This window comes from Ambystoma mexicanum, chromosome 6q (assembly GCF_040938575.1).
Source record: "Ambystoma mexicanum isolate Mex_15411 chromosome 6q, UKY_AmexF1_1, whole genome shotgun sequence".
Taxonomy (NCBI): Eukaryota; Metazoa; Chordata; class Amphibia; order Caudata; family Ambystomatidae; genus Ambystoma; species Ambystoma mexicanum.
Window position 1 is genome coordinate 654,095,760 of NC_090937.1, and position 21,271 is coordinate 654,117,030.

A 21,271-nucleotide genomic window follows, 5' to 3' on the forward strand; every position below is an offset into this window, starting at 1 on the left:
TTTCTGTTGTGCCCCCTCCCTTGAAGTGATGCCTTTGCTTGGCCCCTCTCACTCCCCTCCTCTTCCCTAAGCCCAGCCCCCCCCACCCAACCTGTCTGTCTGGGTAGGTTCAACTGGCCTCTAGCCTCCACTCGGATTGTGATCTTGAGCGTTGAACCCCGAAGTTCTCCCAGATTAGGCCCACGCGGGATCTCCCAATCCCATTCCAAGATTCGCTGCCCCCACCCCCCCCCCCCCCAAGGCCAGCGCCTTAAACTTTTGCGTAAGGTCTAGCAGAAGCACTTAGCTGTAACTATGTCCTCTCCAGGTGTGCTGGTTATGCTTCGGGCTTTGGAGTTATGTCGGCCGTTGATCGAGGTTTCCTCGTTTGTTCAGTTCCTTGCTGGGCTGCGGACCACTTAGGAATGGTTGGGTGTCCCCTTTCCTGGACCTTTTGGGCTTAACTGGGAGCATTCCCACGGCTTGCGGGCTGAGTTTTGAGGAAGGTTGGACTGGCAACGGTTGGGCTTGTTCCTCGAGTCCCAGTAGGGTCACTCCTTGTTCATAGGTCGAGACCTTTTGTTGTTTCCCTTGCCAGTCGAAGATCAGGCCGAATGGGTGGGCCCATCTATAGCGGATGTCTCGAGCTCTCAAGGACGCTAGAACAGGGCGCATTCTCCTTCTTTTGATGAGCGTTGACTGTCGCAGTTCCTGATACAGTGATATTTCTGCTCCGTTGTATGTTATCTGCTTAATTTTCCTGGCGTTCATTAGTATTTGTTCCTTTTTGTTGTAGCTATGCATAGCGGCCTGGACGTCTCTCGGTCTGGCCCCTAGTTATTGTCTGCGGGGGCCCACTCTATGGATTCTCTCGAATTGGATCTCGCAGCCTGCTTCATGATCTTGGAGGCCGGACGAAGATGCTCTTGATTACCTATGCGAAGGTCCTGGTCGCCCGTTTCTTCTGGTTGCCCTTTAACCCATATATTTGATCACATGGACCTATTTTCAAGGTCCTCTGCCTGCAGTTCAAGGTTAGAGGTGGCTGCAGCTAGAGTTTCCAGCAGGGTGTCCGCTTTCCTTGCATCTTCCATCAGTTCCTGAATAGATATCATTTGTATCCACTCTCTACTCTACTTTGTTAATGTCCCTCTTCATCTTCTGCAACCCCTCCGCCAGGTCCTCTCTCAGTGAGTCCATTTGTTTCTGTCCTGCGGTGCAGATCTTGTCCACTATCTCGGAAAGGAAGAGTTTGAGCGAGGACTGCGTCACTGGTCTATCCTGTGCGTCCTGCGGGGATTCAACACCTGTGTCTGAGAGCCAGCCTGTTGAGCTGTGCCCCGCGGCCGTGCCTGCCTCCTTGGCCCATATCTTAGACAATGGCCTGGGCGCCGGCAGCGAGTCTTTGTTCCTGTTTTTGTAAATCTTGGTTGGAGTGTAATCTGTTAGTGGGTTGCGGAGGACTTGGTCTGTGTGCAATCTATATAAGTTCTGCCACTTTGGTGCATAGGGAATTGGACCGGCCCCCTGGTTGTGAAAGGTGTTCTCAGTTGTGTCGGATGGGACCCCCCGTAGGTGCAGGCCCCTTCACTGTGATGGAATGAATGTCCCTAGGGTGACGTCCACATCTTCAATGGTCCTCCCGGGGTCTGGTTTGTGGTTTCTTTCTTTGGGGTGGGTGAGGCCCCACTGGCTATGTTTGAGGGTCCTCCCCTCTACTCCAGGGCGCCTCTCTTCCCGTGCTGACGGGGGTCGAGGGGTGACACCACCTGAGTCTGCCACTTTTCCGTGCCCTGTAGTGTCACCAGGCCAAGGGCACCCTCCTGGCTGGCCCCACTCCCCTCCTGGTACCTTTTGTTGGAGATGCCCCTTGGTCAGCAGGTCCCTCGCGCCCCGGGCACCCACTGGGGTGGAAGGCGTCCCTAGGTCTGGGCCTAGGTCCCCCTAGTGCTCTTCTCCCTGTGCTGTGTGAGCTTCAGGTGGCCGGGAAACCGAAGGCGTTGTTGCGGTCACACCCTGCCTTGCCTGCGCTGGTCTTGTGGAAGTAACGCGTCCCTCTGGTCCTGTCCCGTCTAGACTTTCTGATCGTTGGGGATCTTATAATGGTGGTCTCACACACAGAATGCCTTGCTCAAGCCATGAGAATGTACAGGAGGGTCGGGTGAAGCTTGTGCTCAGCTTCTCTCGTTTCCCTTCCCCAGGGGTGTGTGCCTCCTACCGTGTGTTCCTGGTCGCTCTGGCCCATAATTTGCTGGGGGCCACGCCTCTGTACCGCTCCTCTGTGATCCTCGTTCTGCTCTGGTCGTCGGGGGCGGGCGGTGTCAGCGAGGCCACCCATTGCTGGTTCTTTGATTGAAGGCCTCCCGGTGTGCTCAGGCCCGGGGGAGATGGTACGGTAGTCCGCCCACTTTGGAGGTGGTTGCTGGGACGTGGGGGTCACCCCATCTGAGGCTGCCTGATTCGTCCTGGCGGTGCTTTGCCCAGACTGGCTGGTGCTGAGGGTCGTTGTGCAAGTGTTTGTTGGGAGAGCCCTTCCCGGGCTGCGGGACAGTGCGCGCGGTCCGTCTGGGCAGGCTGCACTCTCACTGCTCTTCGATGGTATGCGACCCCCGCCAGTGCCGCCGGGAGGGGTTGAGTGGCTCCCTGGGCACCCCCTGTTACCAGAGCTGCCTGTGCGATCTTGGCGATCATACCGGAGAAGTCAGAGAGGAGAACAAAGGAAACTCAACATGCTGAGATGCTATGCCGCTGAAGCAGACCCAACGGTAACAGAGGTACCAGGGTTGTCCAGGGCAGAGGCAGGAGGATGGAAGGAATAGAGCAGGAAGTTGGAATTGGACTCCAATTCCTCAGCTGTCCTTATCCTTCTCGATCTCTCCTGTGCATTTGACACAGTTAACCATTCCATCCTCAGACAAAGGCTCCACGATACACCTGGTATCTTGGAACGGGCACTGCATTGGCTGTCCTCTTTCCTCACTAACCGCTCTTCCCAAGTCATCCTGGGCCACTTCACCTCTCCTACTTCCATCTCCTCCTGTGGTGTCCCCCAGGGCTCTATACTCTCCCCCTGGCTCTTTAACATCTAGCTTTCTCTCCTTGCATGCCTCATCTCCACCTTCTCCTCCAACTTCGTGTTATGCAGACAGACCAAATACAGCTCTTCTTTAGACTCCCCGATGACCCTCTTTCACCCTTCATCATCCATGACTGCCTATCTGCCATACAGTCCTGGTGCGCCTCCAATGACCTCTGCCTCAACGCCTGTAAAACTGAGATCCTTCCCATTGGGACCCCTGCTCCCTCCTTCTTCCCCTCAATTTAGCCCTCCTCCTTGAGCTACACCTTCAACTGAAGCCAGAAACCTTGGAGTCATCTTTGACTCCTCTCTCTCCTTCCTCCCTCACACTCTGGAGATTGGCAAGAAGTCCAACTATCCCCTCTTACTTCTGAAAGGAATTCTACCTTTTCTCACTTTCCCTCAGAGGCTCAATGTGACCCAAGCCCTGGTTCTCTCAAGACTTGACTACTCTAACAGACTCCTCTTGAATCTGCCTTTTTCAACTCTTCGACCCCTTCAGTTTATCCAAAATAGGGCAGCAACACTTATCCATGGCCTCAAGCCCAGGGACTGCATCTCTCCTGCACTAAAGTCTTCACTGGCACCCAGTTGCTGCACAGATTACATTCAAATCCCTCTGCATCATCCACAAGGATATCTGGGACAGGGGACCACACCATCTTCAACTTTATCTCACTAGATACTCTTCCCTCTAGACCACTTTGCTCCTCTTGCACCAACTCCTTGTGTGTAAAGCGCTTTTCTAAACAGGGGGTCGCTCTCTTTCCTCTGCAGGCTCCCTCCTTTGGAATAGCTTCCCCCTCTCCCTGCGCCTTGAGCAAATTCCGGAAGCTCCTTAAGACTTTCCTCTTTTCCTTCTCCTTTTCTCCTTCTCTCCTCTGCTAATATCACAGGTGCTGTATTGGTGTCACTGGCCCTTATGCATCTTCGGGGCCTTGACCTCCCACACCAATTATCCCCAGCTCCTGTCTTCCACAGCACTTAGCATCTGCACACCCTCTGCCCCACAGACTCGCACTTAACTCCCACAGCCCAGGCCGTGAGGCACTCAATCTTTCCTAGCACTTCTCATCCTCTAGCTCGGACTCCCCAGCACTTATCCCTTTTTCCTTCAGCACTTGCACATTCTGAATACTCAAAAGGCATTGTTGGTTCGTCCCTCACCCTCTTCCCCCTCTGCTTGTAATATTGTGTTGTAATTGTATTTCCCAACCTCCCTCCCTGCCCTGTGGGCACTTTGAAACAGTATATTCCGACTGTATAAGCGCCTAACAAGCAAACAATAAATAAACAAATACGTGTGGTGGGTCAGAAGGAGTTAGACTCAAAGGACATTCTAATTGGCTTTTTTTTCAAATTAAAATAAAAAGGCATATCTTTCCCCATTTCTAGCGGGAGTTCCCTACCTATCTAAAGTAACTCAAATGTGCTTGTCCGTCGTCGGGAAGTCCCAAACAAAGAAAAGTCCACAGTCCAAACTGAATTGTAACTGACCCTACCGCTAAGATAACTAACTTTAAAAAATCCATGAGATTGGCTTGTTTCTTCTGATGTGCCAATATCTTTTGACAGTCACTTTGAACCAATGTCTCTATTTCTTGGGCTGCTTGTAGATCATGATCTTCTGTAATAGTCACTCTTTATCCCTTGAATTAACTCTTGTAGTTCTTTTACAACACACTTTGGTTTTCTACTCTCTTTAGTGTTGTATTTGTGACAACTTTCCTCATGACACTTTCTCAGCTTCTTGTTCAACGACGTCATTTCACCAAAATGCCAGGGGTAGCGGATGTGACATCACATGACCCTTCCTTGACCTCTGATGACATCACAGTAAGTTCTGTCATTTGCCCCCACCCCGATCACAGGAAGCGATGGAACACAACCTTTCACTCCTTGACAAAACATGAAGTGGCATCACATAGCATTTTTACTAAGTACACCATGAACAATATGGTTACAATATCACTGTAACGTGATAAACATGTCATACAAGAATGGATCACCATATGTATCAGCAGAAAAAAACATGCTATAACTGCGACTTGCAAAATACATAGTCCGAAATGGATGCTTATTCTACTCTAAATACCTTTCGGAGGATTTTGTCTGCATTGTGAATTTGAGGTGTTTAAGAACAGACTAAATCAGTGGCTCACCCCCTGAAGTGTACATGAAATAAACCTTTAATGAGTCTACCAATTATTGTATGGAATTCCAGAAAGACAAATTATTTGTTATTCCTATTCTTTCTTATTTAGGGTCACTGCTCAAACTGTTACAAATGTGGAAGCCACAATTTTTTTTTTAAGAGGCCTGACCAAGAAAGCCAGCCAATCTATAAGAGCCACATGGGGTAGCAAGGGAGACCTCAGCGGTCGCAAGTGTGACCCCTGGCAATCCCTAAATGACGTCCCTGTTCTTGTTGGAGGTTTCAGAATTCTCACAATGTATTGATCCAGGCTTTCTCAGCTTGGCTATGGTTTCTTCCTAGTTAACATTTCCCTCTCCTGGGTTCTCTCTTTATAACTACCTTGTTCATTTGATAGTCTTCTCTGCCCTTCTTTATTACAAGACTTTATGCTACAGTCTCTCCCCTTTCCATCTTGGGGTTTATTTAGTTACTTCCCTCCTTTATCAGGAATTTGTTCGGAGTCTTCAAACACTTCCCACACAGGGTTATTCAATCTCCTCCTTATTAGCTTTACACAGTTCCAATTACACAGGTTTATATTAAGTAACTTGTCAAAAGTACTGGGACAAGTTTCTCTTCTTGTTTTCGGCTGCTCCCAGTTACCTCTCTGTATGTCGGGTAACGCTGCGGGGCATAACATTCGCATGAGTGATACTCAGTGATAATGTCTTTCTAGCTCCTTGGTTTTGTCATGCTCCCGTTCTCGGCTTCCATTCTGCCGTATACGGAGAATGCTGGCGGGAAGCTGTTTGCGTTCCCAGTTGCCTTCTCATTCTGCGTTTCCGTTTGTCTCCCATTCTCGGCTTCTCTTCTGCCGTATACGGGGACTAAGGTTAGGAAGCTGTTCGCGCTCCCACTTGTCTTCTCTGATGGTCTTGGCATGTTTTGTCGGGCGTCTTGCCTTGGATGTGGTCTTGCCACCACTTGACACAGGACTCTGCTTTCCTGTTTCACAATGGCTTGTCCGTTGTTGAGTACACTGGGCCTCCAGCATCTCGCTCTGACATTATGCAGCTCTTCGAAAACTGCAGGTTCTGCGGCTCGTCTCAGCTCTGCCCCTCAAAGGAAGGCTCATGTCAGGGTCCTTACCCGGCGTAGAATACTTTCTGCTTCTCCATGTTCCTCTACTCGTCCCAGTTAAGTATTTGTCTTCTCTTAAAGGGATATTCGCCTTTACTTCTCTTCGGGCTGGTTGGTTCCAGAATTACCTTTTTTCAGCCAAAAATGTAGATGTTACATTAGTCTTTTTTAGCAGATAGATCAATTTTTGCTACTATGCTGTGTGGCTTAGGGAGTTCCTCACAGGAACGGGAGCCTTGTCCCCTAAAGGGGAGTCTCTCCTAGTGAGGTCCCAGTCGACCAGACCCCTATGGAGGGTCTTGGACTCACATCTCGAGCCTCAAAGGGGGAGTTCAGCATAGGGTATCTACTACCCTATCCACCAAGGCACGATACTTGGTATTAGCATGCACATAAGGAGAGGTGTCTAGGACACTGGCTTTGTCAAGTCCCTCAGCCAAGGTGATAAAATCTGCCTGGTCAGCAAAGTAATCCATATCTCCAGTACCTGCATAAGCTGGTTCGAGGTCACACAACATCTGGTCGTGGTCGACATCGGAAATAGTGGTCATCATGTTGAAGAACTCGTTTCTCGACTAACGAACATATGACTGCTTGGTGATGGGTTCTGACAGCGATGGTACTGTGCCGATCGGTGCTGAAACATGCGCCGATGCCCGAGGTGCGCTGGCTGGGATTGGCGCCGGAGGTGCACAAGTGAGAACTGGCGCTGAGGACGACTGACTTTACCCGGCGCCAAGCCCAAAGGCTTTGACGCAATGACATCGTACTGGTCAGCTTGGGGCCGGGGTTACCGGGAGCCACTAGAGCCACCTAGGCCTGCTGCATTGAGGGATCACCCGTACCCGCAGCCGCCTTCTGGAACATGTCAAGTATCTGATCCTTAAAGGCTTCCCACTCGGCCGTGGGTGTAGGCCCCACCGACGACTTACCGTGGGTCATACGATGAGTCGGACTCATACCTGAGCCGATGTTGCCGCTTCTTCTTATGGGAGGAAGAGGAGTGGCTCTGAGAGTGCAACCTCTTTTTAGTTTTCTTTCAATGCCGTTCTTCCTTTTCAGGAGTAGGCCCTTCTGTCTCAGGTTCTGGTGACCGTGTGGTCGACCGCGCCAGACACTTCGATGGGGGCCGGCCTACTGCGAGTGTCGCTGTTCTCTGCCGCAATGATTTAGGATACAATTTCTTACAGGAACCACAGTTCTCAGTGACGTGACCGACACAGAGGCACCACACCCAGACATCGTATGGGTCCATAATGAACATCTTGGAACTGCAGTCCCAGAAGCGTTTGAAGCTGGACACCTTTGGAGCGGACATAACTTCAAAATCAAGTCGAATAATGACAAATTTGTTGATTGCGAAAGTTATCTTGGGAGAGAGTTTTTCCTTGTGCAGCGTGCTGAGCATGCATAAAAAAGGAACGGTAGGGACAGGGGCGTAGTGACACAGTATATCTTTGAAGACCGACGTCACGCCCAGAGCTGACACATAGAGGCAAGAGGTATTGACGGTCGAGTCGAGGTGAACTACGCCTCCTTTTGAAAAGTTTTACGTTTTTCAAGCAGCTGTCGCTGGAATGGATATCTATCTGATGGGGAATCTGCGGGAGAAAAGCAATCTATTGAAAGGGTACGACTTGACGACCTAGACTGAACTTAATCCTGAACATCCACCTAAAACAAGGACAACATTTTGCTTAAACTTTATATAAGAGCCCATCATCTCTTTTGCCATAGCGTCTGTCATACAGGCTTAAGGCTCCAAATGGTTTAGAGTATGGTAACATTTGGCATTATTTGAAGCTAAAAAGCTCTTTGTTAAATACATTTAATGGTGCTATCCTTGCAGGAGTACAAGTTATTTTTAGCTTTTTCTGATTTAGCAGGATTATAAAGATCCCAAAACACCTATAATTTATAAAAAAGCTAATGATCATCATCAAGCTAAGGTTATAAGGAAAAAACATACTGAAACAAGTAAACAGCTTAAAGAGTGTGAAAGATATGTGGTGAAGTCCCCCAAAAACCCAAGCTAAACTAGGCATTCTTGGTATTTGTAGTAAGGCCATAATTATGTGAGTAGACCCAGAGCACTGCAGACAGAGTAAAGATAGAGAAGTCAGTCCAAAGATGGTTAGTGAGTGAGCGAGAAATGAAGTTCTGTGACAGCTGTGGACAGAGTGCAGAGAGATGCTCGGCGGGAGGGAAGAGCATAGTCGGTTGATGCTAAACACCACAGTCGTGAACAGCAGAAAGGACAAAACAAGGTGCCTGCCCAAACAGCAGGGGAAGGCAAGACTGTGAAGGAGTAGGTGGGCTGGTGGGGATTTGAGAGCGAGGCGCAGGGAGAACACCAGATGTGCAGAAGCAGTTCTACAACTTGAGAAGGAGAGGAGTGACTAGATCTAAGGACAGAGACGCAACGGTAAGGAGTGCCCATACTTGAGAAAGGTTTGTGGATGCCCACAGCTGCATGTCAACTGAGAAGATGTGAAGACCCAAATACGGGGAAGGCAGCAACAACCAATTGCGGTTAATCCATCATAAACAAAGGTAGAAGCATTTGTGGATGATCGTGAAAGGGAAGTTCAACAACCTCACTGAGAGAGTAAGTGTACAGAGAAATAATGCATGTCAGAACTTGGCGAAGAGTGAACAGAAAGTGAAACGCTGGTGGCTGAAACTGAGAGAGAACGTTCTTTAAGTAAAATGAGAAAGTAGATAAAACAAAAAATGCTGATGGCTGCAACTAGGAAGGAACATACACAAAGCATACAAAGTAAATAACTTGAGAAAGAGAAACGTGCCTGTTGGAACATGGGAGAGCAAGGTGCTCAGAGACAGTGAATATATGACTGAACATATTGAACTCAGAACAGTTGATAAAAAGACTGAAGAATCATTTCATGCTGGGAATTGAAATCCAAAATCCCAGATACAGCGGACACAGAGGACAAAAAACTATGGTTACACATTAGTCAAAGATAAGGAGTATGGAGCACATGGCGATACTTAATTTAACAAAATTGACTTGGGTCTCACGTCATTATTTTCAAGAAATCAAGAAATCAACACAGGTACAATGCCAGTACAAGATCTGTAAGCATTGATAATAAACTCCGATGAAAGGATTCTGTGACAAATGTCCTGAACAATTGGAAAATTAGGAAATTGGGATTGCTCGATTTCAATAAGCACTGAAGACACAGAACATCTTGATGATAATCACATGTTTAGGTGGGAGAAAACAACGTCTTTATGGTGGGAAGACACTGTCATTGATTTTACTGCTAAATGTCTTTATATAGCCAAAAAAATAATTACTTTTTTAAAGCTATTCAAAGCTGTCAAGTAAGAAGAACAAGTGACAGAGTTTGGAAGGTTTATGTTCTTACAAATGGGGGAAAATGTGAAAAAAGTGGAAGAGGAAGTCTAAATAAGATGTGAAAAATTGTCAGCTAATGCTGACTTCAACAAGGACGCTTCATTTTACATCTGAGGTCAACAAGAAGGCCTTATCCCCATTTGGGAGTGGTTTCTTCCTCTATGGTTTAGACAAACATTTCTGAAGTTGATAAATTGATAATAAGTATAGCCATGTTTACAAACATGTTTTTCTACACATCTTGATTTGTTTGTCTCTTTAAGCAAACCCATAATTGTTTGAGTTGCTATGATAGAGGACATAAAGCTTACATGCAATGAATTTGTTAAAAGTAAAATAAAAACTGGTTGAATGTAAATATCTTGGGATGCTAAATATTATGTATGTATTGACAAACAGAAAATACTCTGTCTCGGGTATTTCGTCAGCCACAAGGCTGGTACAATCTATTTGTCTGCAAAACAAAAACACACCCTCATTGTGCAGCCACACAGAGCTGCCATTTAGGGGCTGTCAAAAGGACAGAAATAATATAGGATTTGATTTTGTATATAATCACCACAAAATTATAACTGAACATTACAATGGATCAATCTACATTTAAGCTTTGTTTGCACAGCACATTTTATGAGAAAGAAAACATTACCTTGCCCTTTCCATTCTTTTCAATGGTGGTCTTCCAGAGGATGCAATGCTTTTTGACCGACTGTAGCTGGGTTTGTAACCTAATCCCCATTTATCCTTCAGCGATGCAGCCTGAGATTGATCAACAAAGCAATCAATTAGACTCATGATAAACTTTCATGTTTGCTACAGCCATGGAGTCATCTGAAAAGGGGGACACATTTTCTGCATATTTGGAGCATGTTAAGAATCAAAGTGTCATCAGAATCTGTGTGCACAAGATATGGATACCTCTAGGTACTGTGATGGATTCTAACCAATAAAGTTGATAAAGTGAGTACCAGTCAGTGTAGGAATAATGACACTGGTTAGCATGCATAATAGCATGCTTGAATTCGGACAGCGAATCAGCATCCAAGGACTCCAAAAGTCCCAGTGTTGTCAAACAATGTTTGGATCCTGACGGCGGACAGAACCTTGTGCACAACCTAGTGCCTACTTAACACTACCTGCCTCACTGCTTGAAAAACTTGTGTATAGGCGCTTTATAAATGCCCTATCATATCATACATACTTCCTGCCAGCATTGTCTGTCCCGATCTCCTTCTGTCATCTCCCCTGCCTATCTTGCTTCTTTTCTACCTGTGTGAGCTAACCCCGTTTCTTTGCCAATTTACTCCCCTCCAATCCCATTGTTACCTCATAGTGGTGTTCTACCTCATGATGCTCCCTTCCCCCACCCACTGCTGAGTGATGTCGGTGGCCATCGGCAAGTGACATTCTATCACCATTTTCTGTCTTGTCAATGGCCAATTAATGGGACAATAGCAACAACGACTCTGCACGGTCATACAGTGACGTTTGGGCTCCAATCCATCCGTTTCCACCCTAGCCTTTGGACCAGGGCCATACATAAAACTTCCAGGCCTATAACTCAGAGTATTGCCTAGTTCCACAGGCATTAACACTTACTAATTACAGCGCTAAAAGGTGGGAGGAAAACGGCAAGAAAAGCTATGCTAAAAGTGACTGCATTTTCAATTGTATTATTATGAAGATTCAGAAGACATCAAGAGATTACTTGAAAGAAAGAACCTGCAAAAACCTCCATGGGGTGATTTACAGGAGCTCCTGCTCTGTTATTCTACCTTCCTATTTACTGCACACTTCTTTGTTGCATCTACCAAACTGGACCAGACAACTTCAGGCTTCATTAACCTCATGCGCGCACACCAGAAAATGTCAATGTTTGTTTTGTATAGCTCATATCTAGTATTGCATAGCTTGCCAGCACTCTATTGTTTGCCAAAGGTATTTAAGCTGCTCAGCTGAGGTATATGATAGACTGGATTATATCTAGATTGATGGTGCTTTGGATGCAGATTTCCAGTATGTGGTGACTGACTTTCAGGTGTACAGTGGAGATGGAGAGGTACCCTGAACAGGCGTTAAAGTAGGCTATGAGGAAAGTAGTGCACACTGTGGCCGGTGCTATGGGACCTAGGGCTCTAGAATTGAGGTTTGACAGAGTCTTACCTGGAATTAAGTTACCTATATTTGAGGAAAACTATAGGTGTAGGTTGGATGATGCTAGAAAAGTGTTACACATATGAAACTGCATCTATTGTTCATATACAGGACAGCAGTAAAGCAAAGAGAGAGGATTACTTCTGGCATGTGTAACTGAAAGGGAGGATGGCACAGTATGGCATATTATGTAACATCGGCATTTGCAGGGTGTATTTGCATTAGTAAATGAGGCTCTGCAAACATTGATAGATTGCTAGGGATCCTATTCAACTGGATGCAAATTGTGGGTTCTGCCTTTCACCACATCAATATGGCCGGAAAATGTGCAACCCGGTCAGCAACGCATCATCTGCTGCAATATATGAGGAGGCTGTTATAGTGGATTTCTAGAATCTGGCCTGGTGGACAGATGTTATGAGGCCATCCTAGTTATAGTGAACAGGGGAACTATGAGAGGTTAGCTAAAACCCAATCAAGGTAAACATGGAGAACAGTCAAGGCTATTCTCAGGAGTGTGTGAGTGAGATCAGGGGTCCACAATGAGTCCACAGAGTGACAGACAGGATAATTCAATTTAGACAAGAATGCATAAATACACCGATTTACCCTAGGATTAAACACACACAAAACAAGCTGGTGATAATATTGCACAATACTCAATATTAAACATATATACAGTCACCATAGGTTCTTAAAATGCATTCAATGACTTAAATCAACAAAGGAGGTAAGTAATGTGGTGCAGTAAAGATGGAACTAAGTCACAAGAGATATTTCAGTCCAATCCCTAAAAAGAATGGCAAGTCACAGAATCCACAATGTTTCTCCCCAGAATGTACCTGTAGCAGATATGTTACTTATACAAACGTATCCCAACATATTAAAAATACTGCTGAAAAATATGAATACTAGATTATGGGCCTCATTACACGGAAGGCGGTAAGGGTTAACGGTCACCGGTAATGGTCCAGAGACAGAGGCAGTCAGGAGCCCCTTCCGACTGAGTAAGAGCGGAACAGAATGCTGCGGCACACCATCGGCCTGCGGACGCTGAACGGCCACAGAGGGACAGTGAGAGAGCAGGACGTCACCGTCAGGAGATGGAACAAAAACAAAGCATCAGGTAGGAACGGCATTGACACACTAAACCGTCCCATCCTGATCCAGGACGCTCCCCATTCCCCAGACCCGGCGGTGTGCCCAAGTAGAGGCAGCCCGGCAGGCAACCAACACTCCACATTTAGCCTCTCCCTGCCTAGAAGAGGCCACTACTGTTAGCAGCCATAACAAGCCATTGGCCTCAGTATTTATAAAGAGAGAGCAGCTTCAAGGCCCAGGGGTATGCCCTCCTCCATGCCTGTCCTTCGGGCCGGGACCAACAACCAACCCGCGGTGCAAGAGTGGCCGGTACCCCCCCTCCTATAACACCCCAGCAGCAGACCCCAAGACAGCAGAGAAAAGACGCAACACTTCCGACCTCCAGCCAGAGCCGGCGGCACGTACACACACACACACACACACACACACACCTCCGAGGGCTGACTGGTGATTAGCCAAAGGCCTCCATCAACATTAAACGCACATTTAGAAGCTGGTATAACATCCGGCTTCCACACTGGCACCGGAGGCCCCGCCTCATCTCATGGACATTTGCTGGAGGCAATAGCTGACTCACATGGAACCACCACGCGTCACCATTTAAGCGCATCCAACGTTGGAGCGTGTCCATGCAAATTAGGAACAGACAACATCCATGAACCTCGACAGTGGCAGACAACCGAGAGCCCTCAACACACCATAACCTACGGATCAGAGTCCGTCAGCAGACACTACAAAAGCTTACAATTTAGCCCATTGAGGGGTAGAGTACCCGCCACTCCACGTGGCATCCTACCAGAGCTTGACCGAATAACACCCATCAATCCACCTGCCAGGCCCGGAGAACCATCGGCCACCAAAACCTGTCCACCCCGAAGCACGATATCTCAACTACCCTCAAAAAGCACTGCGCCCGAGTCGAGGGACCCTGTCTACACCACCAGTAACGCCTCTTAGCCCCCCGACAAAATATATTCAGACAGCACCCTACCCACCGCTAAAAGGGCCTCCTCACCGTCCTCACACGACCGCCGTGAAGACGACAACACCAAAATGGGCAAGACTGATAAGTCTCAACGGAAACTGAATTTCGAGGCTGGGGCCATAGTGAGGAATCCCAAACGACCAAACCAAGAACTTGCCCCGGCAGCAATCATGGAACATGATAACGATCCGGCACACACCCAACTTTCGACAAGAGAAATCCTTCTTGAACTCAAGGCAGGCATAGGCAATCTCGACTCCAAAATTGACAACCTCTCATCCAAAGTAGACCACCTTCAGCACTGCCTCGATAAACACGGCGAAAGGATAGATACTGTCGAGCGGAGGGTCTCTAACCTGGAGGACAATGCCACATCACTGTCAACCAAGGTGACGACATTAGAGCGCCAGATGAAGGAAATCTTCACCAAAAACGAGGACTTGGAGGGGCGCAGTCGGCAAAATAACATTAGGCTGGTGGGAGTCAGAGAACAACAAGCCCCGTCAAAGATGGAGGATTTCGTAGAACAAATGTGCAAAGATATCTTTGGAACGTCTGCGTTTTCCTCATTATTTGTCGTGAAAAGGGCACACAGAATACCGGCCAGCTGGCCGATCCCAGGGACAGCACCCCGTCCCATTATTGCCAAATTACTGAATTTCAGGGACCGCGACGTGATACTCAGACTGGCCAGAGATAAAGGTGACATCCAATATGACGGAGACAGATTCCAGTTCTTCGGAGGGGTAAAACGTCGCCTATGCGAGGAGCAAATACAATACTCAAGGCTACTCCCGGCCAAACTGCCCGTCCTCCATGCCGAGAAGATACAGTTCTTTTTGTCCCGCGAAGAAGCCAACTCTTTCCTAGATAACATTGGCTGCCGCCTACTACGAGACACCCCAAAACCGCAAAGAAGAGAGAGAAACGGGGGCGGGAACCTCCTTGAAAACATGACGGTGGAAACGCCATGTATCCTGTCAAATTCTTGAGAAGGAAGCACAAGCACACATTCCTCTGTACACACATCAGGGTCAGTGGCTCTTGGAGGGCACTAGCGCCCCGAGCACAGCACTGTTCGCTTTGGTTATATCAAAGGGGGTGGGTTCAACATTGGGCGGGTTGGGGGGGGTTGCCTGGGAAAGAGGGAAAGAGGGAGGAAGGGACTCAAGTTGGGAAAAGAGTGCCCAGTTAAGGCAAAGTAGTTACTTGAAACATGCACCGATCAGAGCCGAGACATCCCACGCCCGACCCCACTTGAAATCAGCAGACCCACGTCTACTGCAATGACAGTTAATCCTTAATCAACACTCAACAAAGAAAGACTGCCCAGAACTTTCAAGTAAGGCAATCAGAGAACACGCAGCCAAAACAGCGAGAAAAAGTCAGACATATTCAACCTAGTTACATGGAACATTAAAGGAGGCAACCAACCAACCAAAATGAGGAAAATAACAATACCTGCATCGGCACAGAATCGATGTAGCCCTCATCCAGGAGGCACACCTACGCCCCACCTCAGAAAACCACTGGGCAAGAGATTGGGGATGCCACAGGTATTTTGCCTCCTTTTCCTCCTATGCCAGGGGGGGTTGCCATATTGATCAACAAAACAACCAACTTCGTTGATACGGACCCAGAAGTACTCCAAAGAGGGAAAACTACTGATCCATGGAACTATAGATGGGGAAGAAATCATCCTGATTAACTCCTATGGCCCAAATACAGACGGCCCCAACAACTTTGATTGGGTGCAGACACACCTCGAATCCAACAGAGAAGCCACAATAATTTGGGGTGGTGACCTTAACACACCGCTAGACCCCCCTAGAGACAAATCACACAAAACAATGACTCCAACCTCCAAGGCGAGTCTACAAATTACAGAAATATGTAAAGCCTATGATCTCAAAGAAATTTGGAGAAATAAGCACTGGGATTCCCAGGAATATAACTACTACTCCTGGGTCCACAAATCTAGTTCGAGACTCGATTATATTCTTGTATCCGCACATGGCAGATTCAATTGGGGTGACTGCCAGATCCTGCCCAAGTCCCTTTCAGACCACTCAACAGTCACTCTCGAATGCATCGCATCCCGAAGTAGCACTAGACCCCAAACATGGAGCCCTTCTGGACCAGGCCTTTTCTGACGAGCTGTGAACTGAACTAACAACCTTTATCGAAACGAATCAAGGCACTCTGTCTTCAGCAGGTACACTGTGGGAATCATTAAAGTGCTTCGTCAGAGGAGTATGCCTAGCGAAAGAAAACGATAAGAAGAGAACTAACAACAAGCGAGAACCGCCTAAAAACACTTGTTAGGACAGTTTTTCTGAAGTCCAGTTAAGGGCCTAGCAAAACCATTCTACTGAGGCAGTACAAGACTCCACTCTTAGGATAAGGATGTACCACCTGAGTTTGGGGTAGCGTAGACAGATCAGCCAGGCTTATCTTAGGAGGGAGAGAGGGCAGTAGATACAGTACAAATGAAATTGTCATACAGATGATCCAAAGAAACACTGAAACACTATGTATTGTAAAAATAAAGGATTTATTTAAATACAGGTAGGCCCAGATAAATCTAGGGGTTAAGTGTAAGTACTAACACATTATATGGAATCACAATATAAAACACAACACTATACTTGAAAGTACACTGACCCAAGTATAAACCTTATTTGGAACACCTAACAGTAGTTCTAGGGAAGTCAAAACCTTGTTATACACATTTAGTATAGGTCAAGCCTATTCTTTGGGAGTAAAAGACCAATGGTTACTTTTAGATTACTTTTGGTAATACAAGGACAGTAGGCCCGTCCAGTTGTACAGTGACTCTTGGAACAAATCACAAACAGTCAACTGGACAATATACTTTTGGTGAATAGTGAAACACTTATTCTAGGTGCAGTAAAAACCTATAACTACTTTTGTCATAACGCAAAGTTATACCAGGTGAGTAAAACCTAAGGATGTAATATACAATTACAGATGCTTTGGAAATCAGGGACCCCCGATTGAGGTAAGTACTAACTCTGGTAAGTTGTTTTGGATGGCACACAGCTAACACAAGGTAAGTAAAACCCACTTACTTTAACTTCACAATGAAGGGGAAAGTAAAACCCAATGTCACACTTTACTGAATAGTTATTCTAGGTAGGCAACAACCTAATGTAGACTTATTAAGAACAGGCTATCAGCAAGTCAGGCGAAGCAAGACCCAGCTGGGGGACACTCATACAGTTATCCTAACAGGACTAACCTGGTGATACCAACAGTTGGAAGACACTCATGCAATTACCCTACAGGAATAATCTGGTGAAACCAACACATTACTTTTGTAAAGAGGCACAACCTATTCACAGGAGAGTAAAATACCTTCCCATCTACTTTCTTTTAGATTGGCAAAACAGTGGCTAAGGAAGGAAAGATGTTAACCATACTTTTAAGAATAGTGTATCACACATTCAAGATCAGTAAGAACTTTTGTAACTGTTCACTCTGAGGATTAGAGTTACCCAGCAACTCCTTACAAGTAAGTAAAGCACTTGATTTCTTTTCTAGGCAGAAGTCCCAATCCCTTCAAAGTCTTTCCCTTAGAGCATGAGTGTTCTCAGTGGCAGAAGGGGGGTCACTAGGACTAGTGACCAACAGGCAGTGTTAGAATACGTTCTTTAGTAGCAAAAGTCAGAGTTCCTTAGGAAAACTGGGCAAACAGGTGAGTAGTTTACTTCTAGGGTTAGAAGAGGGTCCAGGAGCTTCACAGAAGACACCTCAGCAGGATTCTAGCAGTGGGACTGGGTGTACTGGACAAGGGACCTCCCAATCACAGAAAACACCCCAGGACTACACAGAAATCCCAACAGGCTTAAGGTCAGTATATACCCAAGCCAACACAGTACCTCAGCAATGAAGAAGAGATTGCAGCAGGAGAACTTCAGGGACTGCAGCCAAATACCCGGTCAGTGGATTCCTTTTCCTGGAGACTGAACACAAGACCTCAGAAGGGACTTTGCAGCAGGGATCGATGAAGATCTCGCGGCTGAATGCGGTTCTGCGGGTTTGGTGCCTTTTCAAGGAGCACAGAAGAAGACAGAAAATCGCGGTTGAATTCTCGTCGTTTAAAAGGTCCAGCACTCTTATGAGGGGACTTTTTGGACTCAATTCGTGTCTCTGGAGATACACCAGGATGCCCAGGAAGTTTCAGCGAGATTTGGAATTTGGAAGATTTGGAATTCGGAAGATTTTGCACCGCACAGTGGCTGGAGGTCCTAGGGTATTGGGGTATTGCAAGAACGCAAGGTCGCAACCCGTGGGCTGGCTCAAAATGCAGGTCTTCTAGAGTCTAGTGGGTCTGAAAAGGCTCTGGGTTCGGGTCGTCGTTTTCAGAGACCCCAGGTCGATCGGAAGGAAGGGCTGCAGCAGGCTCCAGTTACACAGCAGGCTCTCCGGTCGCTGGAAATCAGTCCTGCCGCTTTTCCTTCGTCATCCTCTTCGGTTTTCTGTTACAGTGGTCGACATGATTTCAGCTTCCAGGTTTCCAGTATTTATCAGGAACTGCAACACAACCTCTGCATTCTCTCCCCGCATTTTACAAGAAAGGGGCGTCTGGCTGTCCAATCAGGACAGCCAACCCCCCCACTGGGATTTGGCCCAGTTGAAGGAAGGCCTAAGACAAAGGAGGGAGAGGTTTTGGACTCCTCCCCCACTTCCTGTGCTTACAAACTGACTGGAGCCTGGGCGGGGTTTCCAGGGGACTCCCGCCAAAGGCAAAACTCAAACAAAGGAATTTCCCACCCTGGATGTCAGGGGAAGGAACAAGAACCGACAAGAAACACTAAAATGGCAGAAAAAGAAGACAGGGGCCATTTTGGTAAAATGAGCACCCTTAGTTGCCCTTACTGCAGCTGTGATCCCAGCCTGCGGTAAAGGTGCACCAAATTAGTAAAAGGTATCACTGCCACCAGCCATTAAAAGTTGGCTTGTCACTGTAACAGAATTGTTACAGTTTTAATGTGAAAGGGGATCCATTGCATCTCCCTAGCACTCCACATAAGGTGGGGGGTGCTGGTTTCACAGAATCAAATGTAAAAGGGATTCAAAGATCCTTTCTACCCTTGGGAAGAAGGTGCCTACCCTAACTCAAGGTTAGCACAAGAAAGTTAAATGGGGAGCCCCTAGGGCAACCCAGCAACAACAGGCACTTATTGCCAATAAGTTGTTAGACATGATAACTTTAAAAAGACACTATGGAGAGTCTTAAAAATGACACCCATAAAAAGGAGTTAAAGGTAGGTGAGTGTGGAAAAAGGTTCCCACTCATTGAGGTATTAATGAAAAATATCCCACTAGAAAAGCAAAAAGTTCTGGAGTTGAACCAGGAAAGGAAGATTTACCAGCTCTGTGGAAATCTTACCCAACAAAACTCAAACAATCTCTTTTGTCCGCAAACAGCCCCAGCACATTGGCAGCACTCAAAGCGGAACTGGAATCCTTTAGAGCAGCAGCGGAGAGATCAAATTCCTAGCTAGTCATCAGAGGATCCGCCAATACGGCGAGGGACAGAAACCTGGAGCACGCCTAGCAAGACTTGTCACGGCAGAGAGGAAGACTACGACGGTCGAATCAGTCTTTGACCAATCTGGCACTCCTGTTTATTCCGAGGAAGACATAGTAGAAACATTCCGCAAGTTTTATCAAAATGTATACAACTCCCGCTACACTGTGGATCCCAATGAGTTAGCGCAGTACCTGAATACAATTGAACTTTACTGGACAAGCGCCGAACTCTGTGAGCCGCTAAATGCACCTATCACCAAAGAAGACATTCTAGAAGCAATTAAAGAACTACCAAACACGAAGGCTCCCGGCCCAGACAGGCTAACGTGCAAATTCTACAAATTCTTTCCAGACCTCCTAGCCCCACTTCTGTTACAAGTATACGATGAAGCCATAGCAAACGGCCAATTACCACCAACACTCTACATGGCCAACATTATTCTCCTCCACAAACCAAAGGAAGACTGCACTTCATACAGACCTATATCACTAATCAACTTGGATAACAAAATCTTTGCAAAAATCCTTACCAGAAGGTGGATGCCACTGATGCCTTCTATGGTAATGGCAGACCAAGCAGGTTTCATCCTGGGCAGAAATACATCATTCAGCCTGAGAAGGATGTTCGGAGTGATGGGAGCCCACAGCCCAGAGAGTCAAGCGGTAGCCATTTTATTGAATGCTGAAAAGGCATTTGACTTGGTTGAATGGCCCTTTCTCTTTGCCATACTGGAACAAATGGGCATCGGTAAACGGTTCATACAAATGATCGCCCTCTTGTACAAACGACCAACATCCAACTTAATACTATGCAACAAGCGATCTACTGAAATTTACTTGCGAAGAGTAACGAGACAAGGCTGCCCACTATCGGCACTGCAATTCGCCTTGATTATGGAACCTTTAGCGTCGGAACTCAGGCTATACCACCTACACAGAGGCCTCGCCCTGGGACCACAAAAAATAGTGGCATCTCTATATGCCGACGATGTTGCACTCTTTCTCCATGATCCTCAAGAACACTTAAACCCTGTGATGCGAGCAGTGCTCAAATTCGGCAACTTCTCAGGGCTAAAAATCAACAATTCAAAATTGATAATCTTCCCTCTCACCGAATCAACTAAGGAATTTTCAGACGACTTTGGCTTCAAATGGCAGCACTCAAAAGTCAGGTATCTAGGTATCCTAATGTCCAGATCCAGCAACAACATTATGCAAGATAACTACGAAAGTGCCCTAGATACTATCCAAGGCAATGTGAACAGATGAAAATCGCTCCCACTCATGCTTTGGGGTAGGGTATCTCTAGCTAAAATGGTGATCCTCCCAAAACTGCTTTATCTTTTCACGAACATCCCCCTAATATTGCCACAGCGGTTCCTACACCGAATCAGGAGCATGATCCCTGATCTGGTTAGGGCAGGCAAAGATGCTAGAGTAGCCCACAGCACTCTGACACTCCCTGTAACACAAGATGGGCTCGCCCTCCCAGACATAGAACGCTACTACTGGGCAGTCGAGGCTCAATACCTCAGCTACTGGTACGCCGTACAATTCATCCGACCCCATGTACAGATCGAAAGAGCTTTGGCAACTCCGTATCTCCTCCGTGCTATCATCTTTGGCCAACAACCATCACGCTCAACGTCAATCTGGAAAAGAATGGCTAAGAGATGCAGAATCCAGACTAGGTACTCCCCACTCCTCCCGGTGAGAAGTATACCGGGAATTCCAATCACCTCAGAAAAGATATTC

The 21,271-nt window shown here is 46.9% G+C and overlaps 1 protein-coding gene across 11 annotated transcripts in view; it reads right to left on the bottom strand.

Annotated features, from left to right (window-relative positions):
• The window catches only part of BLTP1 (bridge-like lipid transfer protein family member 1), a 2,946,455-nt gene that overhangs the window by 516,450 nt on the left and 2,408,734 nt on the right, over window positions 1-21,271 (bottom strand). For all 11 annotated transcript variants that reach the window (XM_069631149.1, XM_069631145.1, XM_069631146.1 and 8 more), the window contains one exon: window positions 10,367-10,476. In XM_069631149.1, the coding sequence (XP_069487250.1) occupies window positions 10,367-10,476 (110 nt within the window). The remainder of the gene's footprint in view (window positions 1-10,366; window positions 10,477-21,271) is intronic.